General features: G+C 41.1%; 1 protein-coding gene across 1 annotated transcript in view; it reads right to left on the bottom strand.

Annotated features, from left to right (window-relative positions):
• Positions 1-944: 944 nt before the first annotated feature.
• LOC147750945 (ADP-ribosylation factor 4-like) overlaps positions 945-16297 on the bottom strand; it is a 53324-nt gene continuing 37971 nt past the window's right edge. Inside the window, exons 3-6 of the mRNA XM_086918853.1 lie at positions 14650-14759; positions 12654-12725; positions 7183-7308; positions 945-4414 (exon numbers count right to left, since the gene is read on the bottom strand). Of these exons, the coding sequence (XP_086774979.1) occupies positions 4328-4414; positions 7183-7308; positions 12654-12725; positions 14650-14759 (395 nt within the window). The 3' untranslated portion in view covers positions 945-4327. The remainder of the gene's footprint in view (positions 4415-7182; positions 7309-12653; positions 12726-14649; positions 14760-16297) is intronic.

Here is a 16297-nt window from a genome sequence, read left to right as displayed (position 1 = left end):
CATGGAGCAGGTGCTCAACCCCATTCTTAAGAGCCACTAGCTCTGCTGTAGTATACTTCAACATGGTACCCACATGCACAGGATCTGAAGCCTCCCCGACCGCACCCGTCCGCCTCCGGGAGGCTTTATTCCAGTCTAAAAATAAAAAAAAGGCACTGCAATAGGAAAGGCGGACCACTCTCCAAAAATTATACGTTAGAATGCGCCTGGTTAAAAAGGCTATTTTTTTTAACCAACCAGTAGAAACTTTATAAGCTGGTCATGGAAGATTGCTTACTGAGATGGTCGGCTCTATAGCCAAGTAGGACCATGTTGATTGGGAGTATTCAGCTAGTCATCGGTTTTCCCCAACATTCTGTTGTATTCTGATACTGCAATAGAGTGTATTCATTTAAATAAAATAAAAAAATCCCAGCATGCAATGGTCTTGCTTAAAAAGGCAAGACCCAACTTGAATAATCCAACTTGTGCAGACTTTCAACTTGTGACAACAGGGCCATGAATGTGATATATATATATTTTTTTAATAGCCCTAGCTGCGCACAAATAGGACTACAGATAACCTTGGATTCCAGTGACCCCCAAAGGGACTTGGTCTGCGGATTCATGCCTCTGAATGGTCACAGAACTCCTCTGACTTGCAATGTCAATCACTATAGGGGGTATCTTTCCATATATACTGTGACGTGGCGAGATTAGTAGTTTAACAAAATGCAACTCGTGGTTTACTCATTACACTGGCATATGTAACTTCATGAAAGGGTAACATGTCTTATCACCAAATAAAAAGTTGCAAAGCAAGAGTCTACCTACTCCCATTCCAAATGTTCGTGCTATCTATGCACTTGGACTAAACAAAAGTGCACAGAGTCAATCTCCTTTTTTCTGAGCGGACTTAAACCCATTAGTACACAGAAATGACAAGCAACACAGGACAAAAGGAAAAAATTGAAAGGCTTTTTTTATTTAAACATCCCAAGCAGCAGCGATTTACGGAACAGAAGAAAAAGGTAATCAAATGCAGCAAAGGGTTCACGACAACAGCATTTCATAACCAGCTTCCTCCATGCTGCAGCCATCCTCCACGTAAGCATGGAAGCCGCTAGTATAGCAGAGTATGCCACAGGACCCCAGTGCACAGACTCAAACTCCACACAACCTCACATGCCGGTTCTAACAGAAGGACTCAGATCAGCCAAAAGCAAAATTGACCCTGAGCCACCCACCAGCCAGCACCTGCTGGGATGTTCTTAAAGTCGGTCTTATACAAAGGAATATGTCCAATAAAGCGGTGATGCAAATACTAAACTCAACCAGCCCAGGGAATTTCACTTTTACAATACAATTATTTCGGCAACCAAATAGAGTGGACTTTATTTGAACACTTAGGCAAATCACTGAACATGTGACTCAGTTTGTAAAGATATCGCAAGAGATTTGATCCTTTGACAAACACAAAGACATACAGAGCAAAAGGCTACATGACTGGATTGGAATGTGTTTAAAAACTGCATCTGCAGCAAATACCAGGGTTTCTGTAGTTCACACAGGTAGCAGCCACAGCTGCAGCGGGAATGTGCTGACCTCATCCATATCTACTACTCTCCATTTTAAAGTCTCTAATGGCAAGAGCTCCTAATGCAAATGTACTTGTAATTAAATACCATCTTTGAGTCGAGTGCATGTAACGAGAGGGCAAGGAGTACAAAGAAACCAAACCGTATGGTACAATGTAATCCAATATCATCAAGTGAGGTGCACACTCTCAGGAAGTCAAACTAAAAATAAAAAAAACCCTATCGCCCAGCCAAGTATGGGGGCACAGGCTCGCAGGATGATTTAACAGCTTGCACTACTTTGTAAGTCTTCCAAAGCAGTTTATCACGCATCCACAGAGTATCCAATCCCTACAACCCTTGGATCTTACAACTAGAATTTCATTATACAGTTAAAATACTATTCCAGATAAATGAAAAAAAATAAACTTGTCTCGCTCTGCAAATGGTTACTCACATTTAGAGAAAAAACGCAGAGGGCACAGTTTCATTTTGCTGAAGGTTCTGCTTTATATTTTGCTGGGCAGAAAAATGGGGGATCATAAGAAAGAATACATTTAGAAGTACAACATTCCTACCCAACAAAAATCTATGGCAGAGAAAAAAATAGTAATGCTGAACAGTGGCAAGAAGAAAATGGAGGTAGAAAAAGTAACTTGTCACATATCGTATTGAATGTAAATGGATTATTGGGAGGAAAAAAAAAACCACCAAGGGGAAAAATTGTGATCAACTTTGTGATCAACTTCAGACACCTTTTTCTTGGGTTTTTTTAGTTTTTTTTTTTTAGAACTTGGCTCTGCCCTAACAGGCTCGGAGGCAATAGACGGGAGATCCAGAACTTCTATTACCACAGGGTGTTGACTATATCTCCATGGGGGCCTTAATCAATGTCATATTTTCATCTTATATGGATAACCATAAAATCAAAGCTGTCATGCATTTTACCTTCTGCCCACTTTACACCGCTGTTTTATATTTCACGACCAATTACTTTTTGAAGACGTTATATGGCAGGCGGAGGGAAGAAATCTATTTTAGTACATTTCCCAGGACATTATCCTTTGCAAGTTTAATAATCAGTGCGTCTAATCAGTGCGTCTAATCCGGGCTGGCTAGTTATCTGCATTTAAAAACTCAAATTTAATCTGTTGGGTTGAAAGCAATGCAGGAAACTATTTCCTCAGCAAATCAGCAAAACTGGTCACAACAAAGATCTAATTGGAAAAAATGTGTTCTTGAAGGAATTAAACTTGGTCCAGCAGGACAAACTGGATGGCAGAATACACAAGTTAAAACTGCCCAAGATTCAGAAAAGGGGTTTGCAGAATTCTAAACTTCAGAAGGGGCAGCATTGATTATTTTAATGGCCTCGTTGCAGATCAGAATTAGTTCAAGCTTTGTCCTCCATTTATGAAACATTTCAAGTTCACAGTACTGCAAATAGTCCAGCTTCCCAAGATTTAGCTGGTATGACCAAGCCTGGCTCAATCGCCTGCAGTATCCGTCAATAATACATGGATTTCAAACATTTTGCCTGTGGGCGAGCTTTAATTACTCCTAGTGGATAAAAACAAACAGACTAGGAAGTAAGTTGGGTAACATGCTTTTGTCCCAGGAGTCTTCATAAAAGGACACCAGGTGCGAAGGCAGCTGTCATTCAAAGGATAAAAGTGCCCTCCATCCTGCCTTGAAAAAGGCAATGGGACTCTTCCATGCTGCAGCTTAAGGAGCTGAGAGAGGTACTCAATCTGAGCAGGGACCATCTCGACTGTATACAAAGCCCACCTGCTTTGAGATCCTTGATGCAGAGCACAAGTGGATTAGAGTAAAAAAAATGACTGGTGGAGAAATACAAAATCAAAATGCACTTTAGAGGATAAAAGGAGGTATCCCATTTCACCTAGTGTATACAGAGCACAAATTGTTTCGGGGACAGAGGAGGTCTGTAGCTCTAGACCAATATATCTAACAACATGGGGTTTCCCTAACCCTAGCTATGACATCCCCAGCTGGTATTGAGGCCCAACAGCAACAGATCTATCCATTTAAATATCATCCTCACCCAGTCAGAGCTCACTCAGCATTAACAGGTTAAAATGAGCACATGCACTGAGGGGTAGTCATCTCTCAATACATGAAAGCCCCATTCTCTTGCATTCTGGCACCATGTACTGGTTTAAACATCGGTAGTGCATAGACATTTGTACAACAACAGCACGTACAACCCAAATGGACCACTTACTCCCCCCTACCCCCTCCCAACCATACAAAGAAATAAATGTACAACACAGGAGATGCTAAAGAACCTTCTCATCATAGCCTGCTTTAAAAGCTTCTGTTCTTGTATAGGGAGGCCTTTACAGGTGGCACTTTGACCGTCAAACACCCTACACATCAAGAAGCAGGCTTTATCCCAAAACTGTTTGCTTTGCAACTTCATATGCCCCGTTAACGTTACTTCTTTCAAAAATACCTTCCTAAATCACAACTAGGGGCCAGACAGTCCTTCCTGGTAATTGAATCTCCATTTGTTTTCACTTAAAAGGCATGCAAGTCCTGGTTTCTATTCCGAATCTCCTCTGAGACCTTCGAGAGGCAGCATGACACAGAAGGGCAGGCTGAGGTGAGCTGACTGGCACGTCCCAGAACTTCGAAGCTCCGCCAGATAAAAACAGGGCAATAACTTTAGACCGGGGTAAAGTGGGGATGAGGGTGGGAATAAAAACAAAAAAAAATATGTATATCCATGGTGATGGCGAGTCCACTATCTAGCGCTTGGATAACTCGTTGGATAGCCAGTCCAATCCTTCATATAGGCCAGTGCCCTGGGTTGCACATGTAGCCTGGACGTACCACTGCAAAGAAGAAAAAAGAAAGAAGTGAACCATCGGAGAAACAAGAGACGAGGTGATGCTTTGTTTAGTCACTTCAGTGAAGCACTATGGTTTTTACAAAACAAATGAAATCTACGGAATTACATGCCAGTTGAGGTCAAAGAGCTGTGTCTGCATTCCATCAATTGAAAACCAAAACGATTAATTAAATGCAAAAAATAAAAACACCTGAATACAAGGTTTGTTGCTCCACGTTCAGATTACACACATAATGACACTCCAAACCAGTTTCCTGCTGTCCCCAATACCCTCTGCCGTGCATTCCACGCCTTAATGGGTTCCCTTTGTTATTTCGGATTTTTCAAACCGTATGTGTAAAAGGTTCAATAATCTCCCCATCAACTATAGAGACATTTATTGTAGAAACACGGATCTAATTCCCTACTGCTGTAAATTTGCAGTTCCTTTTAGGAAATATTACACGGAAGCTAAACAAAACAAGCATTTGCAATGCAATAGGTCTTGCATTTGCAAGGGTTTAAGCTATTGGCATTGTATAGGACAATGCCTTTTATTGATCGGTTTTCAAAATTTGCACAAATAAAAGGCATTGTCATTTACAATGCCAATAGCTCAAACTCTTGTAAATACGAGATCTATTTAACTTCAAAGAAGCGACTGCCATTGTCCTGAGCTGCTTGGAAAGTGAAAGTGCGCATGGCATGCTGAACTTTGCAGGAAAGCATGTCGTGCTTGCTGAAGGAGAAACTCCTTAAAGAAAATAGTGCTTACAAACTAAATAATAAATACTGTGTAACAGATGTAAAAGGGTCAGTCCTCGTAGGAGGTTACAAATGAAGACAAGGTGGTACTAAGGAGGGACTAGGCGGTACTAAGGAGGGACTAGTAAGCCTACTGACGAATCAGAAGCCAGCATTTACAAAAGAACAATGACAAGCCAATTAAAAATACGGGTGGATTTTCAAGTCCATACTCAAATACAGCGCATGCACCGCCCAGGCTTGACCAAAAAAAGTATTAAAGTTTTTGTCTTTGTTTTTCAATCTGCATTCTTGGATTAATACAAACTGCACAGTTTATGCAGTCTTCACTTTCGAATGACGTTTACACAGTGAAGTACTAAGACAGATAAGTGCTGAGGACCTCAAAGTGGCAAGAACAATACGGGCCATGCCTGTTTGTTGGTACTGACCCTAAACATCCCAGCCTACCCAGCCATTTTAAGATTATGGCTGAAGATAGTAGGATTGGTGTAGAGGAAAGACGTTTTTTTCTTCAGTTTTGGCTTGTATACCAGACATTGTAGGTTGTAGCGTGAACGTCCAGTTTTGCCATGTAGGCTCACAGTCAACTTCTGGAGCAGCCAGAAATAGTGATGCATGAAGTGGAAGGGAGTGCACAGCATCAGTCCTTATTCAGCCTAAAATGTTAATCTGGCTGGTGAACTAGATTGTGAGCTCTAGGCTCCACACTCCATTTGGTGTCAGTTTCCCATACCAGATGATAGAGGGCAGTCCTGTACAAATGGTCAAATCCAACTCCTGAAATACAATAAAGGTTAAAGGAAGGAGTGGGTGATGGGAGCAATTGTGCAAGTGTTCATGTAGGTGAGGGAGCCAGGACCCTTTTCTAGAGGCACTCGCTGCACCACAAAAATAATATGAAAAAAATAAAAGCACATTTGCCACGTACTGACCACTCTCACTGATCAAAATTGGCTTAAGTCTGCACCCAACACTCCCTACCCCAAGCTCCCCTGCTCCTTCCAATCGGTAGATTTCAAGATATATGGCTGGCACTATTTGTTAATCACTCAGATGAGCTAAAACTTGATGCAATGGAGAGCTACAATGATGAGAGCATGCAGATTATGAATTAGTTCCAACCACCATATTATTTTTAGAAATTATTCCAACATGTCCATTTTGAACTAAATGCTAGACCATGCACCAGTTCTAACACTCCACAAAACCCCATTCACACTGAAGAGCCATGTAAAATCTGGTACAGAAGGCAGGATAACATTCAGACTTGTGTCTGACACTAATTTAGCACAAACGTTAGCATAAGGCACTGCATGAAATGTACTGTGAAAGATGATAAATTAAGTTATTTACAAGGATTATCTCATCTTCCCCATTAACCACAGAGGGATCCGGCTCTCTTACATGCACATGTAGAGAAGGTCAAAGAGTAGGAGGGGGGGGTGGGGGGGGGGGGGAGAAAGAGTAGCATTAAAAGGATTTTTTTTTCACACACACACCTAAAACCTTTGCATTCAGAGACTTTCCTCTTAGCCCACTTAGATTAAATATATGAGCTACATGGTATCCTGAAAGTAGAACACCATAGACGCTCTACCAGCACAGCCAAATACATCACAGCAATATTTCAAGTCAACAAAAGTGCCATCACTCAAGTTACACGAACTGCACTGGCTCTGCTCCTGATTTTAAAACACTACATTTATGTCGAGTAGCATTCACAGACCTAATAAGCTCAGCACAACTGCATGTTTCGAAGACCGTACAGTCTCAGGGCAGACAGCAGAACTATGCCTTTAACTACATTTATGTCGAGTAGCATTCACAGACATAATAAGCTCAGCACAACCGCATGTTTCGAAGACCGTAGTCTCAGGGCAGACAGCAGAACTATGCTTTTAAAAAGATAAAGATAAACAGATACCAAAGAGTTCAAAGAACAAAAACTATCACGAAATTGAATAAATAGTGGAATATTAAAACGTGGAATTTATAGCTATTTACAGTTCGGCTACGGAGTGTCTGTAGTCCCAGCTTGTCCGTCAGCTCGCTTACGGCCATGGCATTGGGCAAATCTTGTTTGTTAGCAAAGACCAACAGAACAGCTTCCCTTAGTTCATCCTCTTGTAACTAAAAGAAAAAAAAGATTAGCAACACATTAATACGGGAGGCAGGGAACTGTTATCAGGAACAGCTATTGGGCCAGAATGAATTGCTTTATTTTTGTTCTCTTAAATATTGTAGATCAACAAAAACTATTCATGACATATAATACATTCTATAAATATACACAATAAGCTACATTTGCAAACCGCGAATGGAGGCATCCACGGACAAATAGGATTTTAAGGGTTTTATATAGTCATTTCAAGATAGGAAAATGGGAACACAGAAGGCTGTTTGGGACAGGAGTAAGAAATTGTGGTGTTTCCCACCATTTTACAATGCCCAATGGTACCACATTAGCAGTAATACAAAACAGTAGCAGAAAAAATAAGACTAGTACAAGAGACAGCGAATATGACAAACGCAAAGACTAGGGTGGCTTGGTATTGAAAGCATGCATGGGGTGCAGTGCACTTCCTTTTACTATCCCTGCCCGGAACCCAATAGTTGTCCAGAAATGGGCATAGCAAAAACAGACTGCCATGCATTGATTTCCAAGCTACTTGACCCAATGTCGTACACAAGACCTCGATAATAATGTAATGGTTTTAAAAAGTCTTGTAATATAGTTGCATAATGTTGCACAGTGTGAATTTCAACTAGAACCAAATGATTAAATGTAAAGTATTTCGGTGATTCTCTTGAACATGAAGTTTAACTAGCATTGGCAAAGCCAATAGGTCTTGCCTAAGCACGATCTTTTTGCCATGCCAATTTGTTTTTAGTCATGTTGCAAATGGCTGAAAGTAAAGGGAAAAAAGCGTTATACTTGCAGCTGTGATGTACTAAAGCCAGCGCTGCTGAATAACCTATACTATAATGTCCCTGTACATATATAGCCTGGGGGCCCAAGCGCACTCCTGATCATTGCATGTGGCCCCCCAGTTAAAAACGGGCTAGTATTTGTAAGTTAATCAGCGGGAAAGAAAGGAAGTAACAAGACATTCTCCAAGTCTCTTCAAAATTGTATTTTATTCACATGCAGAACATTTACATCTTAGTAATATTACATTAAACCTAATCACTGCAAGTATTTTTTAATGAATAGTTTTCAATCATGAATTTTGAAACGTTCATGCTTCCACTCACCCCGACAATGGCAATAGTGAAAAAAGAGGAAAGTTAGTTATGTGCACCCTTTGAATGGCCTGGGTTGCTATTCTACACTGACATTTTAATCAAATCAAAACGTTGGAGACGTTTTTATACAGCGCACATCCTGAAGGTATTTCAAGAGCGCATTATATGTAATACCAGAGCAAGCATTGGCAAAGTCAATAGGTTCTACCTATGCGAAATCTATGGTGTTGGTCAATATTTTTTGTACATGTTGCAGATGACTAGAATAAAGATGTGAAATAAAGGAAAGAGCTGCTAAATTGGGGAACTGTTTCGAGTCTCGGTGTCTGCTCAAAAGCCTATGATCCTGGCCAAATCATGTAATCTCCCCAGTGCCATTAAAAAAGTGTCTTTGGCCAATATAATTGGTGCTCTTATAAAGAGCTGAAATACTTTATACAGACCGTCCAGGATTTCGCGATTTGCCGCGAAATCAGCACTTTTGCAAAAATGCCCGCAAAAGCGGCAATTTTGTTTTGTAAAAAAAAAAAAAAAAATCCGATTCTGCACAGGTCTATCTTATTGATTTCAGGGACTCCTAGCCTTTAAGCTCTCCCATCTTGCAGACTGATGTTACGGGAAATGCCTCCAGCTCCCTGTTTGGATCCTGAAATGTGTCTGTTAGTTATCTTCGGTGCAGGGAGGGCCGCCAGTCCCTTATTATTATTATTAAAATTATTTATAACGCGCACTATCACCATCGGTTTCTTGGCGCTCATTGACATATAGCGTTGATCCAGGGTGAGGGATTAATCATAAGCAGCTTGAAAGAGCAGGGTTTTTAAAAGTGTACGGAAACAGTCGTACTTTGGGCAGAGAAGGAGAGAAGGAGGTAGGGAGTTCCAGGTGGAGGGGGCCAGGACAGAAAAGCTCAGGCCACCATGCTTTTTTCTTTTGAATCTGGGGACCTCGAGGAGGTTTAGTGATGCCGAGCATCCTCGAGGGGTAGGAAGGGTGTGAGCCAATCACCACTGTTACTTCAATGGGCCAGTGCCTCCCTGTAATAATCTCGGGCCAGATACAGTAGATCCCGCCTGCCCCCTCCCCCCCCCACACACACACGCTCGGAGTACTTTATTCCTTTCTCAGTCATTCGTAGCTTTCACTCATATGGCCTGCGCCCTTTCAGGCCTCACCTGGGAAGTACCACGCCACGACTCCACTGTGTCTGCGTGTTTGTATTGCCGTTTGCTTAGGGAGAGGTCATGCCAGTCCCTTCAGACCTCTCCACTGTTAAATCTCCAGAGATGTCTCTCAGGAGCAGCACTGCTGCCCGCTCGTCACTCACAGCGTGCCCCATAATTGCCTGTCATGGTCCCAGTGACTGCCGCTCGCCGAGCCGCCCGTTTCAACTTCACCACCTGTACAGGTCTCCTCTGGGCATGCCACTAAGAGCGGCTCCCCTTGACGTTGCAATGTCTGCTCTGGTCTCTGCAGCCTATGAGTCTCCTAGGTGCCACTTGTCCGGCACTTGGTGACCAGCTCCATCCAACCTCATAACGCCATCCAGCACAGGGTTCGTGCAGCAACCTAGTCCCAACTCCTCTGATCCGCTCGCCCGGGTCAATTCCTTCTGCTTATGGGGCGATCATCAGTGTCGTCTGTATGTTAGTCTATCCCGGTGTTTGTCTCCCATGGTACTCCTTTCAAGACGACAGATTAAGGGGTTGGATCCCCAACCGAGCAGATCTCAGCTCTTTCTTGCCCACCAGAGCGCCTTAGTCCAAAGGCCTCATTTCAAGACTTTCATTATTATTTATGTTGTGTTTTAGCCAGTAATCCAAGGATTTCGCGATTTCAGACTGAAAATGAATGATTATGAGTAAAATAAAGTGCAGCAAAAATGCAGCTAAATTTCCATATTTGTGCCGCTAAATTTGCTAATTCATGCCCCTTTATCCTGGGGGGTCCGTTTATAGGCATTAAGTGATTTTTTTTTTATAAAAGCTGCCCATAATGTGAAAAAGGGAATCCGTACACTTAAGGAGGTGAAAAGAGGAAGACTGAGTAGGAGGCAGCTCGTGAGAGTAGAGGGGAAAAGTCAAGAAGCACGGCGGTGACAGTGGTGGAGGCAGCGCTCGCACTGCGCCACATGGAACACCGGGACACAAGATGGTCGCTAGGGGGCGGGGAAGATAGCAGCCAGAGCTGGTTCAGAGTTTTAGGTAGAAATAAAATATAGCAATAATTGGTGTTCAGCGAGTTCCCGACATTTTGGCCCCATGTGCTACTGCACCATTCAAATCATGACGCTATTGCTTGCGAGGAAAAAAGAAAAATGTTATCCAGTAATACATGTATTCCAAAAAAGGCACAGTTGCCGACAGAATACATAATGACAGTGCAGCTAAACAAAAATAATAAAAAGGGACTTTAAACTTATCCAACTTTCCAAAACGAGTTGCCAAAAAAGTAATTAAAAAAAGCATATGCTTTACACATCAAAGTGAAAACCAAGAATTGTTAAATTGTGTTACAATGTGGCTGGCTTCTTCCTGCGAAAAGATCTTATCTTGTGCTGGACAGTGAATGGGCCATAAAGAGTGTATATTGCCCAAGTTCACCATAGGGTAGGCCGACAGACACTGAAACGCAGATTTGCACTTTGTCCCTTTAAGGCAGTTTCACAAAATAAAATCACTCTAAGGAGAGGGATTTTGCAAAAAACGTGGTAAAAATGAAAAAGTCTGCAAAATCTCCCAAAATGTATTTGACTCACATGCAGAACTGCTTCATCCAAGTATTACTAGTGAATCAGACTAAAGCAGTGCAAGTGTTTTTGTAAGTAATAGTTTCAAATAGGATTTTATAAATGTTCATGCTTGCACCCACCCTGACAATACCAATCAATTCCCATACGAATGAAAAGCACATTTTTTGTGCACCTGAATAAAGAGATGGCCATCTCAAAAGGGATGTCTAAAATAAAAAATATATAAAAGGCTCAAACAGGCTCCATGGAGAAAGTATCCTGCATTATTCTCTCCTGTAAAACGCTCTCTTTGAAGTCAGCTGATTCTAAAATAAACACCAGGCTCCCTCGAAGACAAAGCTTGACATCTGACCTCGGTCTCTGAATGTCCAGCAAATGTGCCGAAATAAGAACACGATTTACAGACCTGTTTATTACATAAAAACAGTTTGTGAAAGAGTACTGTAAACGCGGCGTTTGGCATGGGGAAAATACAAACTCATACATTGGAGGTTTGGACCAGAGCCTTTATCTCCCACAGCTAACCAACGAAAGGCCAAAACAACTGGTAGAGCTATACACAGGCTTTGAACTGCAAAAGCATGTTAGCAGACAACAATCATTATCACATACGGTTTGCAAACTCCCTGCTAACTGTGGTCTGTAGGATTAACAAAACCGCAAAAAATAAAGGAACCTAAATTAAGTTACAATAGGATTGAGAAACAAAAACTAAAAAGGTTATTGATTAGTTAAGGTCATTGGAACCAAAACGGACCAACACCTTTAACTGGGGTAATTACATCTACAATCGTTAAATTCAGAACTCTACTGGTCCAGCACAGAAGCAGACAACAATCATGAAACTCCAACACACTCTGTAGGGAGTTGCATACCCGAATGACTACAATAAAGTTAATGCAAATTAGAAATAGTATTTGTGTCGAATTTAATGCAGAATGCATCTTACACTTTTTACTTTGACTGCCTTTTGTTTTGAGTATATGACGAGAGGTTGCATTTACATTTCAGTGTGTGTGCATTAAACAAGGTGACAGTTGTGGTTTTGCATGAATTAGATTAGGATGTAAAGCGATAGCCAAGCACTGGCAGAAAATCCACTGCTTCAATTAGTTATGTTCAAATATGTTTACGTGGACGCTCTAACAGATTGAGAGAATGCTCTCCTCTCCCAAACTTTCTACTCAAGAGTGTTAGAATTCTTGCTTTCACGCTTCGTCTCGAGAAAATATTAAAAAAATGACAAAAAAAAAACACGCAGCCACCCACAACAGCAGGGACTTCTGAATACCCTCAAACATGAGAGGGGGGGGGGGGGGGGGGGGGGTAAGATAGGTGTTTAATCACAGACACTGAGAATTTTACAGAAACTGATGTCTGCTCATTTCATGCATGTCAGTCATCAATGGATGTGCGCATTACTGTCTCACAGCCAAGCAGAACTGTACCTTCCAAACAATCAGCATGAAGTACTTACCATCTTCTGGAGCTCCTCACATGACTCTTGCACTCGCTCTCGGTCATTGCTATCCACTACGAAGATAAGACCCTGGAGACAAAAAAACATCCGATTAGAATAAAACAAAATGGGAGAAAAGTGCATTGCCTAAATGGAAACTCACCAGAAAGGGGGGGGGGGGGGGGAGAGAGAAGCACGTCATAAGGGGATCACTGCAATAGGAGACAGACACTGCTTAAGGTAAGATTTCAAAGGGAAGAATCTGGTTATATATTACCCCATTAGAAAATAACTGTTTGCAGGAAGCCATAGAAAAGTGGAGAGAAAATCACTGCTTGACGGTTAATCAAAGGCTGGAACAGAAAACCACTGCTTACATCTGTCAACATACTAAAAAGAAAAGCACTTCTGATCGGGATAATGGAGAAAGGAGGGGGGGGGGGGGTAAAAAGGGGTTTTTTTTTTTAAGGAGTGACAAAAAAGAAGAAAAACAGTTTAGTGAGACAGCAGGTTATTTGCGGTAGGGTTGGAGTTTAAGAACACCTTATGGGTAGCCATAACCAAATATATGTCAGTACAGTTTACAGGGAGATCCAACGGAGAACAAATGAAGGGTTGGCCAGATTAGAGAAGACAAAAGTGACTATTTGGATTTTTACGAGTTTCTTTAAAAGAAGTTTTTTTAAGCCCACCTCTAATGGTGAAACTGAAACTATTTTGTCGAAACTCATGCAAGGTTATGTAAAATATTGTGGAAGGTTATAATTAGTAACCTAAAATGTCCATGATGTGCAGGGGGGGAAGGGGTTTTACACTGCATAATGTACTAAACATTGAGAGAAAGCCAAACATTTTCTAAAAAGGAAACATTGCCCTCAGATGTTTAGTTTCTTTTAATATGTAAAATTTACAACACTAAGTGAGAAAGGTATGCAAGTTAGAGAGGTAAGGGGGTGGGAGTGTGCATTCCATTATCTTAACAGGCTATCTTATTTTCTGAAAAGATTTCAAAATTCAGGGATGAAATTATGCCCAGCGGCACCTTATGAAAAGGATGTTTGCCAAGTGCACGTGGAAACTAGTTCTTGGTTTTTAAAAAGACACTTGTCAAATGGCTGTGATTGCCCATTTCTCATTCTTGTCAGTCATGGGCTCAACAAACACCCTTTATTTCACTCCACATTTTGTAGACAGTTGAGCTTGACGCACGCTTCATCACTGGGGAAGGAGAAGTAGTGCTTGCAGCAAACCAGAAAAACGTGGATTACAATAATCCAGGTAGCAGCAGGATACGCTGTGTCATAAAAGAAGCCAGAAGGCAGAAAATGCTGCTTAGAGGGAACAGTTCTACAGAGCATGAAAAACCCCGGCTTTTAAGGAGGCAAACACTAGTGGAGAAAATGTTCTGCCTGCAGGCGGCCACACTCCAACAAAGCAAAGCCATCCAAGTATTGAGCCATTAACTATAGTAGAGGAGAAAAAAAACACCTGCTTACATGAATGTATACAGGAGAGCACAAAAGGCACTCTTTGCAGGGAGCTTTATGGCAGCAGACAGAGTGCAATAAGGGTTACAGCACCTCTGAAAAAGCACTACTTGCGTAGATCCATATGCGAAGGATAGCCATCACAGTATACTGGAAACTAACTATACACCCAAAGGAGTTCTATGCTTACAGGGGGTTCAATACACCGTAGCAAAAGCACCGTTTAAAACAAGTCACTCATTAGAGAGGGAAAAAAGCGTTGCTCACAGACAACCAAGAACAGCAGATACTTAAAACAACAAAAAAATCTTTACTTTGCGTCAATAAAACTTATGGTCCCAAAACCCTCAAAAGTTGCATATAAGAGAAAACCAATGATTACATGCGAAGCTGAGAAGAGAACCAATGGACATAACATGTAAAGATTCACAATGACAATCGGAGCCCATAGTTCAGGAGTGCTTTTTAAGAGGCATTCTCTTGCCAAGCATAGTCCAAGAAGGAGGAAATAACTAGAAGGACCGTACCTGTGTGTTCTGGAAGTAGTGTCTCCACAAAGGGCGGATTTTGTCTTGGCCACCCACATCCCAAACTGTGAAGCAGATGTTCTTGTATTCAACAGTCTCAACATTGAACCCTGAAATAAATAGAGTGAAAGTTAAATGAAAGTGCCAAACAAGAACCTAAACACTATCTACAGGGATTTAAGGATAAGTGCATTCCTGCATTTCTTTTTTGATTTTTCCATTCTTCCGTTTAATTCTTTTTGTTGGCATATGACATATAGAAATAGATAATCACTCTTAACTTGAACATACTGCATATTAGAAACATTTATAAAACCTCTGGAATGAAGGCATTTTAAATGTTATAGGAAGGTACCATCCTTCAAGTCAACAGTAAAATGTCTTTCAATTCCTCAAGTTAACAGTAGATTGACCGCAATTATGGTACGAGAAATACTTATCCATATCTTCCATCCCCTTAACCCTACACATAATCCAATATCGTATCAATCTCAACAGTAGGCTACCTGGCTAAACCAAATAAAACAAGCATTTACAATGCAATAGGTCTCGCAGCATTAAAATTTGAGTTATTGGCATTGTGTATGACAATGCGTTGCATAACATTTTTAGCAAACTTTGAGTGTGTGCAAGAGTATGCTGTTCTTGAAAGCAGTGTGGTAGAGTGCAGGAATTTGGGTGCTTTTTTCCCTTCAGATGCACAGTTAGGAGGGCATACGCTTCATTTCTGCTTTGCAGAATGAGCTGGCAATTTTCTAAAAAACTTGGGTATGTAATTAAAGTGAAGGAAATAATTCAAAAGATGGAATAGTCCTCTGAAAACCAGGACTGTCCTGGGAAATCTGAGACTGCTGGTCACCCTACTCTCTCGAAGAAAAGGGTTCTCCATTCAATTCAATATATACTTTTACGTATATGTTTGCGCAGGGCTTTAAATGGGCTGGGTCCTCTTCACTACTAGTACACCCGGACTGTGTGGTCCTTTACAGCTGGTAGGTCACAGTGCAGTCAAGTATACGAAACAATACGGAAACTTTGAATGAACTGAGACAAAGATAAGGATGTTGCTTTATTGTTCGTGGCTTATTTTAATACCACTTCAAAACAAAAAATCCTACTGAGGTTGTAAGGCATCGCCTGGTTAGTTGAAGACGCCAGTATATGCAGTTAGTATTTGTAGTCAGTAGGGGCTGAAACGTCAACTAATGTTGACATGCATTCTGTTTTCTACTGGTCATACATTGGAACAGTGTGTCCAAATATGTCCTATTACGTAATCAGTGAGCAGTCAAACCTCTATTTTGTAATGTGTGGATTATTTGCTTTTTGTTACTTGACTGGGTTCTCGTTTTTCTTGAGTATTGCACGGTCACTATAACCTTCACATATTGACTTAAGGTAAAAAAAAAAATTTACATACGGTTCCAGTATTAATAATGTACTTTATTAACAGAAGTATTTGGTGATATCACTCTTACTCTCAACAATTCTGTAATACAGACGTTTTCTAATGCAGGATGTCTCCATATTGCTTCAAACAAGTACATAGGAATAGTCGTTCTTTGAAGCAAACTCAAATCCCGGCAAAGCTAACTAAGCCTTGCACCTGCCTCAAAGTCAAGTAAGTCAAGAACCATCAAACCGGATA

Source organism: Lissotriton vulgaris, chromosome 1_1, assembly GCF_964263255.1.
Source record: "Lissotriton vulgaris chromosome 1_1, aLisVul1.2, whole genome shotgun sequence".
Lineage (NCBI taxonomy): Eukaryota > Metazoa > Chordata > Amphibia > Caudata > Salamandridae > Lissotriton > Lissotriton vulgaris.
This window is presented reverse-complemented; position numbering and strand designations above follow the sequence as displayed.